Genomic DNA, 15,666 nt, shown 5'->3' with positions numbered 1-15,666 from the left:
ATTTTTGAATTCTCCCTCCCTTTTATTCCTGATTTATAACCGCTTCTGTAATGATACTTATAACCTCTATAGTGAAGACCAATGCAAATAGCTGTTCAATTCATCAAATCTCTCATTTTTCATTAATTCTACAGATTTATCCTTCATCTTAACTTTTCATTTTCAAATGTTTGTGGAAATTGTTCTGATTTTTCTACATAGCTTTCTCCCATATTCTAATGTTTCCCTCCTTATTCATTATTTGCTGGTTATTATCCCCTGTCCGCTTTTCCGACATGCCATCTTAACTTTGCAATTATTTGCTTTTTCTTAATTTGAGAATGTTTTTAGCCTCTAAATTAACCATGTATGGTAGGCCTGTGGATTTTTTTTTACTCGTGGGAACGTATCTTGTTGAATAGTGGAAGGTATTTGAGATAGACAAATGGAGCAGAAGTCGGGGATGGTCCAACACAAGTTTATTGAACACTTTATCAAGGAAAAATGATATTTATCAAATTCTACTACTGTGCTTTAATTAAACAATATGAATCTCTTCACAGGACTCCAGTAAACAGTCTTAGATTTCTAAGTAAACATCTCAAATCTACATTAGCGATCTACTTCTGACACGCACTTCCACAGATTCGCCATACCTTATCCACAGGTCCCTACTTCTGTATTTGAATTAGTAGTCTGAAAAGACTAATCATAGCTTTCAATAATGCTGGGACAGGCTGTTCCTCTGTGTTTAAGGATTGGCTGATGTTTCAGGATCCGCAGTTGAGGATTTGGGCTTCCCCTCTCATCTAGGGCTGGCTCTAGTCTTTGGGTCTCACTAAGGTGGCCTCTCTGAAGATGCTGTTGAAGAAATTACAAAATGCAGTGCAAGCTGGGGCTCCAGGTTTCCCCTTTTATCCTCTTTTTCGCAACATTCTTAAAAGATTCTGTGGCCTGTACCTGATACTAGCATCAGACAGGGGTGGGAAGATCCAATGAGGCCACCATTTTCTATATTTGGAGGTAGCAGAATAAAGTTTTGAACCTTCAACTGTCAAGAGCTCTCCTTGTCACACTATGTTTCTGGACTTTTACTGAGCTGGGGGCCATCAAATCCATACAGCATTCTTATAATAAAGCAGGTTCACTGGCGATATAAACAACGGTTCGTTCTAAAAAAAAAATGGCCGTTAGTACTTGGCCAGGCAGTTCCAGGCCTGACTTGTTTTAACAGGAAGTAGCTTGTTCAATGCTTGGCTGCATAAATACTATCTGTTCCAGCTCTGCCGTTTGCACATTGTAGAGCCTGGTTAGATTAAAATTTGGCTTCCACATTTCAAGTTTTTATCCATGCTATTCAAAATATGTCAATATTTCTGTAACAACCCTGGACGTCACAGGTTGACTGATCACAATCTGCATTCTGAAATATCCCCTTTAAACATCTGTCAATGTATCTCTACTAACCTATCCTCTAATCTAATTTGCCAGTTCTCTTTAAAAAAAGTAGTCTTGGACCAATCCCTCTCCCTCAAATTGAATATATGACTCAATCAGATTATGGACCTTGTTAATTAGGGGTGCCTTCACTACAAGGTCATTAACTAATCCTATTACATTGTGCAATATCCAGTCAAGTGTAGCATACTGTCTGGTAGGTTCCAGAACATGCTGTTCTAAGAAATATCTGAAAAACATTTGAGGAACTCATCTAGACTAGCTTTACCCATCTGTCTTCCTGCTATATGCATAATTAAAATTTCCTATGATTTTGCTTTCTATTTCTGACAAGCTTACATTATGTTTTCCTTTAAGCTCCACATACCATGTTTTTACTGTTAGGAAGCTTGTACAAGTGATATCTTGCCTTTATACTTTCTCATCTCTACTTAAAAAAAATTTCCACATCCTGTTTGCTGAATGTAGATTGATGCTTCTCTAATGTGCTATTATCAGCAAAGCCACCCATCCACCTTTGGCTTAGCCTCCTCTCCTTCTAAAATATCCTGTACTCTCCAATAATCAGATCCCAGGTGAATCAGAACCCCCTAGAGTCTCCAAATCAGACTGAGAGTTGGGGAAATTTTCTGAACATCAGTAATTGCCCATTGAAGTTTCAACTTCCCAGACAGGCAATTCCAAAAGTTAGCTATATGAGGACTTCCGTGTGGTCCAACACATAATTTCAGTCTATGCTTCAGCGATGACTACCTTTCCATCGGGAGATTTGGGTCAATGTGGCTGAGGAGGGAATACTGTTTTGTGATGGGGTTACTTCTTCGAATGCAATCTTTAGATATTCACATTTTACTGAAACCTGAAGATGCTCTACAGTTCAGTCATACATAACAGCAAGTATTATTATTCTTACAACTTAGCCAATCTGTGAAAATATACTGTGTGATGTACTGAGTATCATATATACAGATGATATCCCTTATAGTGGGATTGTTGATGATAAATGTACAACCTTTGGGTGGTAAAAATGCAAAGTAATACCAATAAGAATTGAAACACATTTAATACTTTGAAGATGGCTAAAATCAGCCAAGCTTTTACACTTAAAATCAATGAGGTATTAGATAGGCTGCCTACGCTTAAAGGTTCATAATGGACCAGTACAAAATGTGTTGCATCCAAGGACAATGAGTGATTATTGCAGAGCAGCTGGCCTTAATTTTCCAATCTACCTTAAACTCAGGTTGGATAATCGGTCACACGGGTGGTGGACAAAAAGGAATAAAATAATAAACACAGGTTGATGAGGGCTCCTGTGATGCAGTGATAATGTCACCGCCTATGGACCAGGAGGACCAGGTTCGAGTCCCACCTCTTCCGGAGGTGTTTGAAATAATATCTCTGAACAGTTTGATTGGAAATATATTGTGGTGCAGAGCTAGTGTTTCTAGAAGACCTATGTTCAAATCCAGCTGTTCCAGAGGTGTGTTATAACATATCTGAGCAGATTGATTAAAAATATCTAAACTTAGGTTGGTGCAGAAGGCACAATATCAAAATTTGTGGATACAAAATTGGGAAACATTGTGAAATGAGGAGGAAAATGCTAAATTTGAAAAGAACATTGAGATGTTGGTGGAATAGGTAATAAGTGGCAAATGAAGTTCAACATAGAGAAACATGATTCATTTTGGCACAATATGGGAAATGGAGTACAAATTTAAAAAGAAAGTGCAGGAGAAGAGATCTGGATGTAAATGTACATGTCATTAAAGGATACAGAACAGGTCAAGTCATTAATAGGGTGTCCAGTATCATAGAATAGAATAGAAATTCATGGACTTCATTAATAGGGGCCAGAGAGTACAAGAGCGAGAGGGTCATGCTAAACTTGTAAATTATACATTTTGTATCAAATGGAATATCGCATTCATTCTAGATAAGGGACTTTTGGCAAGATGTTAAGATATTGGAGAGAATCAAAAGAATGGTTCCAGGGGTGAGGAACTTCAATGATACAGATAGTTGGAGAAGTTGGGAGTGTCATCCTTGAAGAAACGTGGAGACTTGATGGAAGTATTCAAAAATCAATACGGGTCTGGGCAGCGCAGATAAGTGTCAGTTCCTCCCTGTCAATGGCTTGAGAATGCAAAAGCTGATTTGAAGTAACTGATAAAAACAGAGGTAGCATGAAAAGCTTTTTCACACATAAGAACATAAGAACTAGTAGCAGGAGTAGCCAATTCTGCCCCCTCAAGCCTGTTCTACCATTATGATCTCATCTCGTCCTCGACTCCACTTTGCTGCCAGCTCCCTACAACCCTTTAGTCCAATAGTAATTCAAAATCTATTTCCTCCTTTTTTTTTTCAACGTCCCGGAGTATACTGCACTCCAGGATAGTGAATCCCTGATTCATGACCATTTGAGAGAATTCATCTTTTAATTCTGCTACACCACATTCTTTGCCTAAAACTCTGACATCTTGTTCTAGATTGCCCCACAACAGGAAACATCTACTCATCTACTTCATTAATACTGTTTTGCATCTTGTATACCTCAGTTAGATCTCCTCACATCCTTCTAAACCAGCAAGCATAGGCTCATAAAACAAGCCTTTTATTTTTAGATTAATCCAATGAACCTTCTCTGAAATACCTCCAATACAATTACATCCATCCTCAAGTAAGGGGGCCAAAACTATACGCAGTGCTTGGTTGAATCTCACCAGTTTTGTCCAATTACAACTTTCCTACTTTTTTTATTCTGTGCCTTTAGCAATAAATACCAACATTCCATTAGTCCTCCTTATTACCTGTAATACTTGAATACTAGCTTTCTGCGACTCATGCAAGAGAACACCCAGATCCCTCGGCACTGAAAAGTTTTGAAGTTTCTCTCCGTTTAGATAATAAATTACCTTTTTATTCTGACCAAAATGGGTAAACTCACTCTTCCACGTTTAACTCCACCTGCTAACTTTTGGCCCATTCAACTAACCTATCCATACCCTTTTGTAAATTCCTCACTTCTTCCTTACAATTGTTTTTGTGTCATCTATAAATTTGGCTCCAGTAAGTCTATCCTACCTCCAAAGTCATTCAAGTAGATTGTAATTATTTAGGGCCCCCAAGTACTGAACCCGCAGGCACGCCAACTAGAAAAAGACCCATTGATTCCTGATCTCTGCTTGATGTTAGCTAATCCTCTATTCAACTTAATGTATTGCTCCACAATAAAGATCTACATTACAGTGCCTGAGTGTGTGGTGGAGGCAGTAACAATCTAGGCATTCAACAGGGAATTAGACTTACCTGCCAAAGAAGAATATGCAGAGTGGAGCTACAAGAAAAGGCAGGGAATGAAACAAGGTGAACTGGTCACTACCAACAGCAATTGAAAAATAGCTCTTTAACAATGGAGAGAGATCTGGATAAACAGCAAAGATTATGTAAACAAGTTAACAAAAACTTACAAACAGTTTATTGAACTTCCTTAAATTGCTGGTGATTTACTGGTGGTAGTTAATAGCTAAAAAACAAGTCATGGTGATTTGGTGATGGAAAAGAAGTCCAGTTCTGTGTAAGAACACGTTGAGATAAAAGAGAAACAAAAATTGCTGGCATGGGGCTCTTGTGGTAAAGGCCCTTCCCTCTGTACCAGGAGGCCCAAGTTCAAGTCCCACCTTCTCCCAAGGTATGCAATAATATTTATAAACAGGTTATTAGAAAATATCTAAGTTGCTAGCATGTGGTATAAGTCCATATAAGTAAAACAAACAGAAAATGCTAACTCTGTAGCAATGGTGGTGGTACCGTTTGCCTGGCATATGTATCTCAAAAACAGTGGAATATGAAATGACCTGTAAAAGCTTAGTAGTATGTTGGTATTGATAAAGAACTGGCTAATGGGCAGAAAACAGTAAGTGAGGAGTCATAGGGTTGTACAGCATGGAAACAGACCTTTCAGTCCAACTCGTCCATGCCGACCAGATATCCTAAATTAATCTAATCCCATTTGCCAGCATTTGGCCCATATCCCTCTAAACTGTTCCTATTTATGTACCAATCCAGATACTTTTTAAATTATTTAATTGTACAAGCCTCCACCACTTGAACTGGCAGCTCATTCCATACACGCTCCAGCCTCTGGGTGAACAAGTTGCCCCTTGACTCCCTTTTATGTTTCCCGTCTCACCTTAAACCCTCTAGTTTTGGACTCCATACCCCTGGGGAAAAGACCTTGGCTACTTACCCTATCTATGCCCCTTGAGTTCATGAACTTCTGTAAGGTCTGACACTCAAGGGAAAATAGCCCCTGCCTATTCAGCCTCACCCTATAGCTCAAACCCTCCAACTCTGGCAACATTGTTGCAGATCTTTTCAGAACCCTTTCAAGTTTCACAACATCTTCTTTAGCAGGGAAACTAGAATTGAACTCGGTATTCCAAAAGTGGTCTTAATAATGTCTCAACATGACCTCCCAACTCCTAAACTCAATGCACTGACCAATAAAGCCAAGCGTACCAAACACCATCTTCAGTATCCTGTCTACCCGTGACTCTACTTTAAAAGGAAATTCACGAGGTTCTTTTTCAGGTTGCTGACCTGTAACAAGTGAGGTTCCACAGGGATCAGTGCTGGGACTGTAATGGTTTACAATATATAATACTGACTAGGAAGAAGGTAGCAAATGTGTTGCAGCCAAATTTGCAAAAGACTTAAAAATAGATGATCTGGCTAATTTCAAGGCAATACAAAGTTTACAGAGATATCGCTAGGTTAAGTAGGCACAATGTGAATAATGGAGTATAATGTGAGAAAATGTGAAGTCATTCACAGGGAGAACAAAAGAACAGCATTCTTTTAGTGGAGAAGTCTGCCAAAAGCAGTACCAAAGGGATTTAGGGTACTTGTGCATGATAACACAAAGCTAGCACACAGGTGCAGCAGGTAATCAGGAAGGCAAATGGAATGCTGGCTTTATTTTAAGGGGATGGAGTATGAAAATCTTACAACAGTGCTAGAGAGGCCACATGTGGAGTACTGAAAGCTTTGGTCCCCTTAGAATAGAATCCCTAGTGTGGAAACAGGCCCTTCGGCCCACCAAGTCCACACTGACCCTCAGAGCATCCCATCCAGATCCATCACCCCTTTAACCCACCCAATCTAGGCATCCCTGAATACTACAGTCAATTTAGCATGGCCAATCCACCTAGCCTGCACATCTTTGGACTGTGGGAGGACACTGGAGCACCCAGAGGAATCCCACACAGACAGTTGCCAGAGGATGGAATAGAACGCGGGACTCTGGCGCTGCAAGAAGAAACATATTATTTCACTGGAGCAAGTTCAGATAAGGTTTGAGAATGATTCCTGATAAGGAGGGTTTGTCTCGTGAGCGAATATTGAACAGACTTGGACTCTACTTTTTGGAATTTAGGAGAGGTGATCTCATTGAAACATGCTGAAATTTTTAAGGGATTCACAGGCTAAATGCGGAGAGGATACCTCCCCTCATGGGAGAGTCTCGGGCCAGAGTTTAATCTCAGGATGAAGGGGTGCCAATTTAGGAATGAAATCAGGAGGAATTTCATATGATTCATTGCCTTCAGAACTCCTTGGCACAGAGCTATGGGGGCAGTCTTTGTGTATACTTGAGGGGTCGAATGGACTATCCCTGTTCTTACTTCTTAGTCATAATCCTCAGCATTAGCCCAGGAGGAAAAACACAGGTATATGTTTTCTCCTTAACGTCACACTATAGGCATACTTACACCCAAGACCTGTAACAGTTAAAGAGAGCTCACCACCAACTTCTCAGCCACAATTAGGAATAAGCAATACTGGCCTAACAAACACACCCACAACCCAGAAACAAAAGCAGAAAATAAAAATCTGTCCAGTTTACAAAACAAGATTGTAGCATCCTTCAAAGTAACTCAAATGCATGTGACTTATGAAGTTCTGCCTTTCAACTTAGGAACTGAGCAAGACTGATGTGACAAGAAGCATGGCAAAATCCCCACTCCCCCAAGATATCAGACAAATACACAGTAGAAATGTAAAATAAAACAAGTGACATTTTATTTCAGCAGCAAAGATTCATTGCAGAACATTTGAGGTAGTTAAGACAGAACAACACCAACTTCAGCTGCTTAGTGCAAGATTTTTGCTTAGTCTTTAAAATGCTTCCTGTTAACACAATAGTTTAGAATTACCTCACATTAATGCATAAAAATAGACTTCAACATACAGTAAATTATAAATATTACTCAATAAATAACATTGCCCCAGAACAAAATTTGCACTGCCATTTGTGGCTGGGGGTCACTATCACAAACATGGATTTTAAAAAAAAAAAAGCAGTCCACTCAGCCAGCACCTAATGCCTCCTGCGTCTTCCTCGTACCCGTGACCTGACCCCTCTGGTGCCAATGACTCGTCCAGAAACAGATAGCCCATTGCCTGAGTGCTGCCGCCCTGAAATCGCATCTATCAGAGGTGTTGCGGCTAACTCCTGGGACTGCACAGTTTCAGTATTCACAGCGGTCAAGAATGGTTCTACTGGGCTCATTCGTGTCACTTCCGTACCATCTGCACGAACCTCAGGTTTTTGTATTGTTATCTGATTGAGGTCACTTGCAGCATCTTGATGCTGAAACTCCTTTGTAGCAGTCAATGCATCAGTAAGTTTTTGAATTGAAAGCGACAGCTGCTGACAAAGACTTGTCTTCAACTCCCTCACCTCCTGACAAAGGCTCATTTTTAAGTCTCTAACCTCCTGACAAAGACCTGTCTTCAACTCCCTCACCTCTTGACAAAGACCTGTCATCTCCTGTCTGATCAAGTCCAGAGAGTCTAACTGCCTGTCATGTTGAGCAACCAGTATGTCTCTCAATCCTGTAACAAAGAGCTCTTCCACCTCTTCTACTGAAGTGTCAACAGGGGGTTGATGTGGTCCTCGTGTCACTGAGGACAATGGATCAATTGCTGGAGCTGCTGGACCCTCCCCACTCGACATTTCAGACCGGTCTATCACATATCCTCCTCCTGATCCCACTGCATCAGCATCATAGCTGCTTGAAGGACATCCAGCTGTGCCTCGTTCAGAGCAAGAAGGGCCAGGAGACAGAGACGGGGTGATCTGAATGTTGTCCCAGGATTGTAGCCCTGACACATCAGCATCCTGTAGATGCAATGTGGGAACTGGAGTAACAGTATCACTTTGCTTGCCCTCCCAGCCAGTGTGTGCCACCTCCTGATCCTCTGGAGGCCACTCAACTTCTTCCTTTAATTCGATTACATTTACGGTTTCCTCCACTTTCACCCGTGGCTCTGTTCCCTCTCCAGGCCTCCTTTCAACAACACTGGCTGCTGTTGCTGGCTCACTATCTCCAGCTGATGCATCCAAAGATGGCTGTGCACCTGTCAGAACAAAACACTGATGCATGTTCATGGCATATCACAGGAGTCCACATGCAGACATGGTTTAAACGTTCAGTTGGCACTCACCTCTCCCCATTCCAATGTCTCCTTGACTACCAGACACTGAACTACAGATTCCCACCAGCTGCCTGGCCCTCTCTTCATATTCATTTAGATCCTTGAGAAACGCCACACCACCATCCCTGGTTAGTAAACGTTCACGGGCATTATGAGCCATCTTAATCTGTTTAAACAGACATGCATAATAATTACTTTGTGCTACCTTGCTGGCTTGGATTTGACTCACTTCATGGTTTGGAGACAGTTAACATTCACAAGCATTATCACCTCACCATTCCAAGGGATTCTTACAAGTTGTCAAAAGCCTGACCTCCAAGAGTAACAGAACTTTACAAGCCCTTCAAGTATCTGTCTCAATCGGTCCAAAAAAACCGTCACTTCATAACCTTAAATCCTAAATGAAAGAGTTCAACAAACCCTGGCAGACCGTGTTAAGTCATTTAGTTTCTTGCGACATTGCTCCGCAGTCCGTGGAATAGTGCTGTTAGCAGTCACTGTTTCTGCAACCTCCTTCCATGCCAAGATGCTAACTTTTCTAGGTGCCCTGCGCTTTTCATATCCAAGAAGCCTGTGTCGCTTTGCCTCCACCTCTTTGAGGAGTGTGTCAAGGTCTTCATCACTAAAATTATGACATTTCTTCCTCTCATCAGTTTTCTGTACTGCCATTTTTTCTGCAAAAAAGTATTTTTCAAATAACCTTTATTACAATTAGCTGGTCTCTTTATAACCTGCTCATGTGCTTTCCAAGTTAAAGGTTCAGGGTGGAATGCAGCATGTAAGAGATGAACAGAGTGGAATGTAGGACTACAACATGTGCTTGGAAAGAAAGGAATGAGATATGGCATGAGCAGAACAGCAAAGGAACAACAGAATGACAGATTAGAACTGATACAATAAAGGTGTTAACAGCACATGCTCTTTCAAATGTTTGTAATTCTTCATTGGTATTAAAACAATTCACAAATGCTCTTTATTCATGTCTTCAGTAAATTGTTAATCCTTTACACAGGTTTATTTACAATGAAAAATTACAACTGAAAAACAATTTCAATACATGTCAAAAGGGCACAAACATTACAAATTAACTCAATGCTAACTCTTCAAACACTTGCACGTATGAACAATGCAGACAGATAGTCAATACAATAGTAGAAACCTCAGTGGATGAGAATGGTGGAGTTCAGTTGTGTCAGAGGATCCACAAGAAAAATGGTCAACAGGTGTTTAGATTTATGAGCAAAGAGTATATTTTCAATAGCTCTTCATTTGCACTGCAAAAAATGAGAACAAGTATTAGCAAACAGCTGAGGAAATGATACCTTTCAATGCTTACAAGGACATCAAGAAATGACAATTGAGACTTTCATTAATAGCACTTGTTCTTTTCGCTTCTTTCAACAGAACAAGGTCACTCCAAAATTTTAATAAAATTGCACTGAAAGCTGGATTCAAGCAGGTTAACTGTCACCAATTACAACCCATAATTCAGAGAATCTTGAATTGGCCATAACTAGGAACATTTATTAACATTTACAATACGGTAACAAAATGGCCAAATGTTGAAAAATTAAACATGCATTGACTGCCGATGTCACTTACCAGTTTCTACCCAATATTCGGCAAACAATATTGCAAGATTTCTTCAATGCCAGTTACTGAAACAACAAATAAAATTGTCAAAATGCATAATAGAAAGTTAAAAACAGATAGCATGTGTCTCCATCTGAAGTCAGAAATGAAATACAGCATCATCAGTTATCGCATCTGACGGCACTTCCTATTTGTATTATCATCATTCAAGAACAAACTTTTGATACACAAATGTGATTGCACTGCCACATTACTCTCATGAAAACTCACCTGTCAATTAATCCTCCACAGGTATATCCAAGCGTTCAGTATAGCCACCATTACCATCTATGAAAATAAGACAGATGTGTTTAAAGTGATCAATTCTTAGTATATTTAACTCAAGAACCTAATGCTGTGATCAGAGAACCAATACTCAACACTGTTCACTCTGACGGTAATTCCAGCTTTGAGTAGTTATCATCATCCACAGATGAAATTTGCTAAAACAGTTAGATTTACTTCAGATCTTGTAATTATATTTAACGCACATTTAATATAGTTAAATGCTCCAAAGCAGAGATGCAATAAAACAATTATGGCATTGTATCCCACTGGGACAATAAGTATACCTGCAAAATTATGATACAAGCAGAACATTTTAAGCATGGGTTTAGGGAAAAACCATCTAAAGGCCAAGATGGCATAACTGCAAATGAAGAGACTGTAATAAAGGAGATGTGCCAAGAGGGTGAGATCTGAGTACCCAGAAATGCTTCAGTAAATATGTGACTACAATCCATTGAGAGAAAATCAAGGTCCTACCTTCACCACTGACAACAGCCAAATCACAATTGAGGTTATGTCAGCACAATTTAGCCATCTTCCATTACAACAATGGGCTCTTGGGTCCAAAGGAAAATACCAGACAGTGTGAACGTTCTGCTGCTTTCAAAAAGAAAGCAAAATTTTAAGAGCAAATAAACCAACATATGTATTTACATTGAAAAGATCTTACACCATTATCAGAAAACCATTACTCAACACTTTCCAATCTGACGGTAATTCCAGCTTTTGAGTTTGGTTTCATCATACAGGTCTTTTGAAAATGATTTTTCACACAAGATTACTTCAGTACAGGTACTCATCACAATACTAACAGAAGGAGTGAAAGCTCTTAAACAACCAACTGTATGTTTTACAAGGTGACAAAGCTAGGCTCAAAATCTGTACCATAAGTTTGTTGAGTTGGTACAATGTGTTGAATTTTAGCAAGAACATAAGCTGACCTGTTAGAGCAAATAGCCTGTAGTGGATCTATCCAGTTCCCATTCCTCGGATATGAAAACAGACAACTGCACTAAAAAAACCAATTAGAAAAGACATTAGAATTCAGTACTTCCACCATTAAGGCCATCTGACAACAATTCCAGCTATTTTGAATCTGGTTTCTTCATCTGTGTTCTACAATAAAATTTGCTAGCAAATTACTATACAAGAAACGTGCTTATAAAGGACAGACTATTTACAGTTGTTAAATAAAATCAAAACCTTAACAGTGCAATTTCTCAGATTTGTTGCAGGTTCTGCTTATGGCAGTCAACTAACCACACTGAAGCTTTGAGCACTGTTAAGTACATGCCACGCATTATGAGAATATGCTGATGCAAGCAATCCTGTTATTTGTTAAGTCAACAGTTTAAGGACCCAGTACTTCAAAAGGTGGTCATAACATTAGAAATCATGGACACTGCATCCACTTTATGTAGACTTGAAAGACAATATTTAACTAAACTCACCCGTTAACATATCCCATCACCGGTACCAACTGTTAAAATAAAATAATAATCAGTAACGTCACTACTCAACTCTAAAAAAATGAGACATTTCATTTTAAAAAAAAAGTCAGAATTAGAACAGGATCATCAGTTTTCGAATCTGACGGCACTTCCTATTCAGTTTCATCATTGACACAGCAGAAATACAAGGGTTTTTATGTTGAATAGCAGGAGCACATCTACATTGACAAAACACCATTTTACAAGCTCAAAACATCCTTTGCATTTCAATTTTAATCACGTGCACAAGGACATAGAAACAAAAATGATTCATCATACCCACTGCACTTTAATACCAATCAAGAATGATTACAAACAACATGAAAACATAGAAACAAAGTTAAGAAACGGGGAACTACAGCTGCTAGAAATCTGTAGCGTGCTGGAGAAACTCAGCAGATCTGGTAGCATCTGTGGCGAGAAGGCAGTGACCCAACCTCTGACAAAGGGTCACTGGACCCCAAACATGAACCGATTTTCTTTCTACAGATGCTGCCAGACCTGCTGAGGTGCTCCAGCGCTATGTTCATAAAACAGTGATTCATTCAAGGGACCACGAATAGTTCTCCAAATCAGAGTAAACACATTTTAAGACCTCAGCCTCAAGCTATGCCATACTGGGCCCAGACCGGGACTGAGAAGCCTGTTTGTTGCTTGTGTGGGAGGACAGGCCGTCCTCATGTTACCCAGTGAAAGAGGAAGTACTTCTGCCGGGTTGTGCGGTGGGTGAACACCAGGATCCAAGGCCGCTCATACCTGACCCTCCTTAAACAGCCCGGGCCGCCATATTGTCTGATAAGAACACGTGCGACCAAAATGGGTCTCCACAATGTGAAGGAATTTGACGCGGGACTCAGGCAGAAATGCCGGCGAACTAGCGTCCGGAAGTCAGCAACTACTGTGAGAAGCGGGGCAGAAGTTAGGGCCGGTGGACACGCACACACGCGGAGGGAAGGAACGGCACAGGACCGATACACAAGCAGAGGGACGGAACGGCGCAGGCGTTGGACCGGCAGACGGGGGAAGGAGGGAACGGCGCAGGCGCCGCATCGGCAGTGGCGCGAGGCCGTTACACGCAGTCCGGTAAAAGCACTAGCGCTCCTTTCACCGTGGAGCTAGCAGCACCCCCCCTCACCAAAAACACGTGGTGCACGGCCACTCGGCAATAATAAAAATTTACGGAGCTCGATCCACTTGCTGAGAATATCCTTCAATAGTTATTTATTAACGAATTACCGTCATGAGGGTAGCTCGTGAATCGAGCGGCTTCAAAGAGGTGATACAAATCATCCACTCACTGCTAGTGCCGCTTTCAGAGAGAGCGCCGATAGCCCTTGTTCCTCTTCTTATAGGCTCGGCCAGGACCGCCCTGTGGCGTCACAACATAACTTTATATTAAACCTATAATTGTCAACAAGTAGCAGCCCAGGGATGTATATTAAAATTAAAACACTACACTGTTATAAAGATCGATATTTCCTCCATTTTCGATTTGGATTTATGAATGGGGGTCTGTGGATGAAACGTCATTTCCGCTGTTTAAATTGGGCGCGCGGGTTGTGTGTGTGACTTCTGAATGATTTTAGTAGCACAAGTTTGGGGTAAAATGGCAAGGGCTTGGCCTCCTTTTCTAACAATGTTGCTTGACTGAGTTCTATAATATGTATAGTGTACCTAATTATTTTCCGACCTCAGATTCCGGCAGAATTACCTAAAGAAAGTTTTGGTTCTGCAATGTTTTGCTGCAACCAGGTTTTAAATTCAGAAATGGGAATTTTTTTTTTTTTTTTGCTATCTGAAGTCGTTTCAAAATAAAACTCCTGGTGCTTTACAACAAGGCATGTACTTCTTGAAGTGTCGACTCTAGGCTTGATGTTGCTTAAAACATTGTGCCAAGGTATCATTTATATCTATCTGAGCTGTTCCAAATTTAGCGTGGATTAATGTATCATCTGAGACATTTATGGGACGTGGGTTTTGCTGGCTGTGCCTCGTTTTAGAGTCCATCCCTAATTGCCCTCCAGAAGGTGATAGTGAGCTGCCTTCTCAAATTACTACAGTCCATTAGGTGTAGGTGTGCACAGTCATGTTAGGGCTGAGAGTTTCAAGATTTTGATCCAGCAAAACTGGAGGAAGGACAATATATTTTCAAGTGAGGATGGTGAGCTTTGCTTTTTATACTAAAGATCTGCAATGAGACCTGATCCTAGGGTGTCTTAAGGCAACAGTGCTATTGCACTGTAGTGAACACATAATCCCAAAACAAATGGACAGCTTTTGCTATAGGAAAAAGTCTATTATTTCAAATTGCCATCTTTATTATGCCCACTTCTGCCTCCCACCGCTTGAGGCAGCAACACTTCAAGAAGGCAGCCTGTTAATGTTTTCAGGTAAGTGACCCTTTTTCAGAACCATTCTGTTCTGAAGAAGGGTCATTGGACTTGAAAACAGTATCTCAGTGCTCCTCCACAGATGCTGCCAGACCTGCTGAGTTTCTCCAACATTTTCTGTTTTTTGTTTCAGGACAAAGCAGTCTGCTTCACTGGCCACCATATCCACAACATTCCCTCCCATCCCCTCCTAATGAACAATCAAACCAGTGTATACCATTTAGAAGATGCACTGCAGAAATTCACCAAGGTTTCTTAAACAGCATCTTCCAAACCCATGACCACTACATTTCGAAGGACAAGGGCAGCAGATACATAGGAACACTGCCATCTGCAAGTTCCCCTTCAAGCAACACACCATCCTCAGTTGAAAATAGTAGGCTCTCTGCAGTGGCATACCCTTTACCATCAATCACTAGATAGGTCCAAGACAAAGGAGGACTGGTGGCAATGAACTATCTCAAACAATCCTTGACTAGTGGTAGAGGTGGCAGATAGCAAAAGATACCAGGAGTGGTCATCTGTGAAAATGCCAGAAAATATATTATACTATTTTATGTCTACAGCAAAATGATATTCCAATCACCAGTAAACCCATTCCATCAGAAATCAAATTCCGATAAATCATTTTAATCCATTGGTATGAACGTGCACAATTATACCAGGATTAGCAAAAGAAGTAAAATCAACAAAATACGTAACGTTTACAAGTTTCATTTGAATGTAATAAAATGGCCTGAGCTGCAGTGGCATTTTCAGTTTAACATTTTTACAATGCTACTGTTAATTTTTATCTTGATTATTTATCACACTTTCACCCCCCAACTCTGTTTAATTCAAATTTTGTATTTCTTTCAACTTTAAAATCAATTACATTAATTCCATTACAGCCTTCTGCATGCTTTGTTCCATAATTAACATTTATG

At 40.3% G+C, this 15,666-nt stretch overlaps 1 protein-coding gene and 4 non-coding genes across 9 annotated transcripts; all 5 read right to left on the bottom strand.

Moving 5' to 3' along the window:
* Nucleotides 1-7,499: 7,499 nt before the first annotated feature.
* LOC109911079 lies at nucleotides 7,500-13,684 on the bottom strand. 5 transcript variants are annotated; one of them, XM_048604421.1, is made up of 10 exons: nucleotides 13,587-13,684; nucleotides 12,312-12,340; nucleotides 11,802-11,872; nucleotides 11,338-11,457; nucleotides 10,804-10,860; nucleotides 10,543-10,598; nucleotides 10,100-10,214; nucleotides 9,361-9,614; nucleotides 8,950-9,106; nucleotides 7,500-8,862 (listed from the first exon to the last, which is right to left on the bottom strand). In XM_048604421.1, the coding sequence occupies exons 8-10, from the start codon at nucleotides 9,607-9,609 to the stop codon at nucleotides 7,820-7,822; spliced, it is 1,449 nt and encodes a 482-aa protein (XP_048460378.1). In that variant the 5' UTR covers nucleotides 9,610-9,614; nucleotides 10,100-10,214; nucleotides 10,543-10,598; nucleotides 10,804-10,860; nucleotides 11,338-11,457; nucleotides 11,802-11,872; nucleotides 12,312-12,340; nucleotides 13,587-13,684; the 3' UTR covers nucleotides 7,500-7,819. The 5 variants fall into 5 exon arrangements, with proteins under 5 accessions (XP_048460378.1, XP_048460377.1, XP_048460380.1 ...); XM_048604420.1 differs by having other exon boundaries at nucleotides 9,361-10,214; nucleotides 11,338-11,460; XM_048604423.1 differs by lacking the exon at nucleotides 9,361-9,614.
* LOC125484774 lies at nucleotides 10,671-10,743 on the bottom strand. The gene has a single exon (XR_007263593.1). It is a non-coding gene; the product is annotated as a small nucleolar RNA SNORD49 (small nucleolar RNA).
* On the bottom strand, nucleotides 10,932-11,001 carry LOC125484779. The gene has a single exon (XR_007263598.1). It is a non-coding gene; the product is annotated as a small nucleolar RNA SNORD65 (small nucleolar RNA).
* On the bottom strand, nucleotides 11,536-11,607 carry LOC125484778. Its single transcript, XR_007263597.1, has one exon. It is a non-coding gene; the product is annotated as a small nucleolar RNA SNORD65 (small nucleolar RNA).
* Nucleotides 12,416-12,484, bottom strand: LOC125484775. The gene has a single exon (XR_007263594.1). It is a non-coding gene; the product is annotated as a small nucleolar RNA SNORD49 (small nucleolar RNA).
* Nucleotides 13,685-15,666: the final 1,982 nt, after the last annotated feature.

The sequence above is a fragment of the Rhincodon typus genome, chromosome 13 (genome assembly GCF_021869965.1).
Source record: "Rhincodon typus isolate 14 chromosome 13, sRhiTyp1.1, whole genome shotgun sequence".
NCBI classification, from domain to species: domain Eukaryota; kingdom Metazoa; phylum Chordata; class Chondrichthyes; order Orectolobiformes; family Rhincodontidae; genus Rhincodon; species Rhincodon typus.
This window is presented reverse-complemented; position numbering and strand designations above follow the sequence as displayed.

Bases quoted from the DNA above. Each gene is read 5' to 3' on its own strand.
- LOC109911079 (XM_048604420.1), bottom strand. From the start codon at position 9,609: ATGGCAGTACAGAAAACTGATGAGAGGAAGAAATGTCATAATTTTAGT. The intron at 9,107-9,360 runs GTTTGTTGAACT...CTGTTTAAACAG, and splicing joins ACTTAACACGGTCTGCCAGG to ATTAAGATGGCTCATAATGC. The intron at 8,863-8,949 runs GTGAGTGCCAAC...TTGTTCTGACAG, and splicing joins AGACATTGGAATGGGGAGAG to GTGCACAGCCATCTTTGGAT.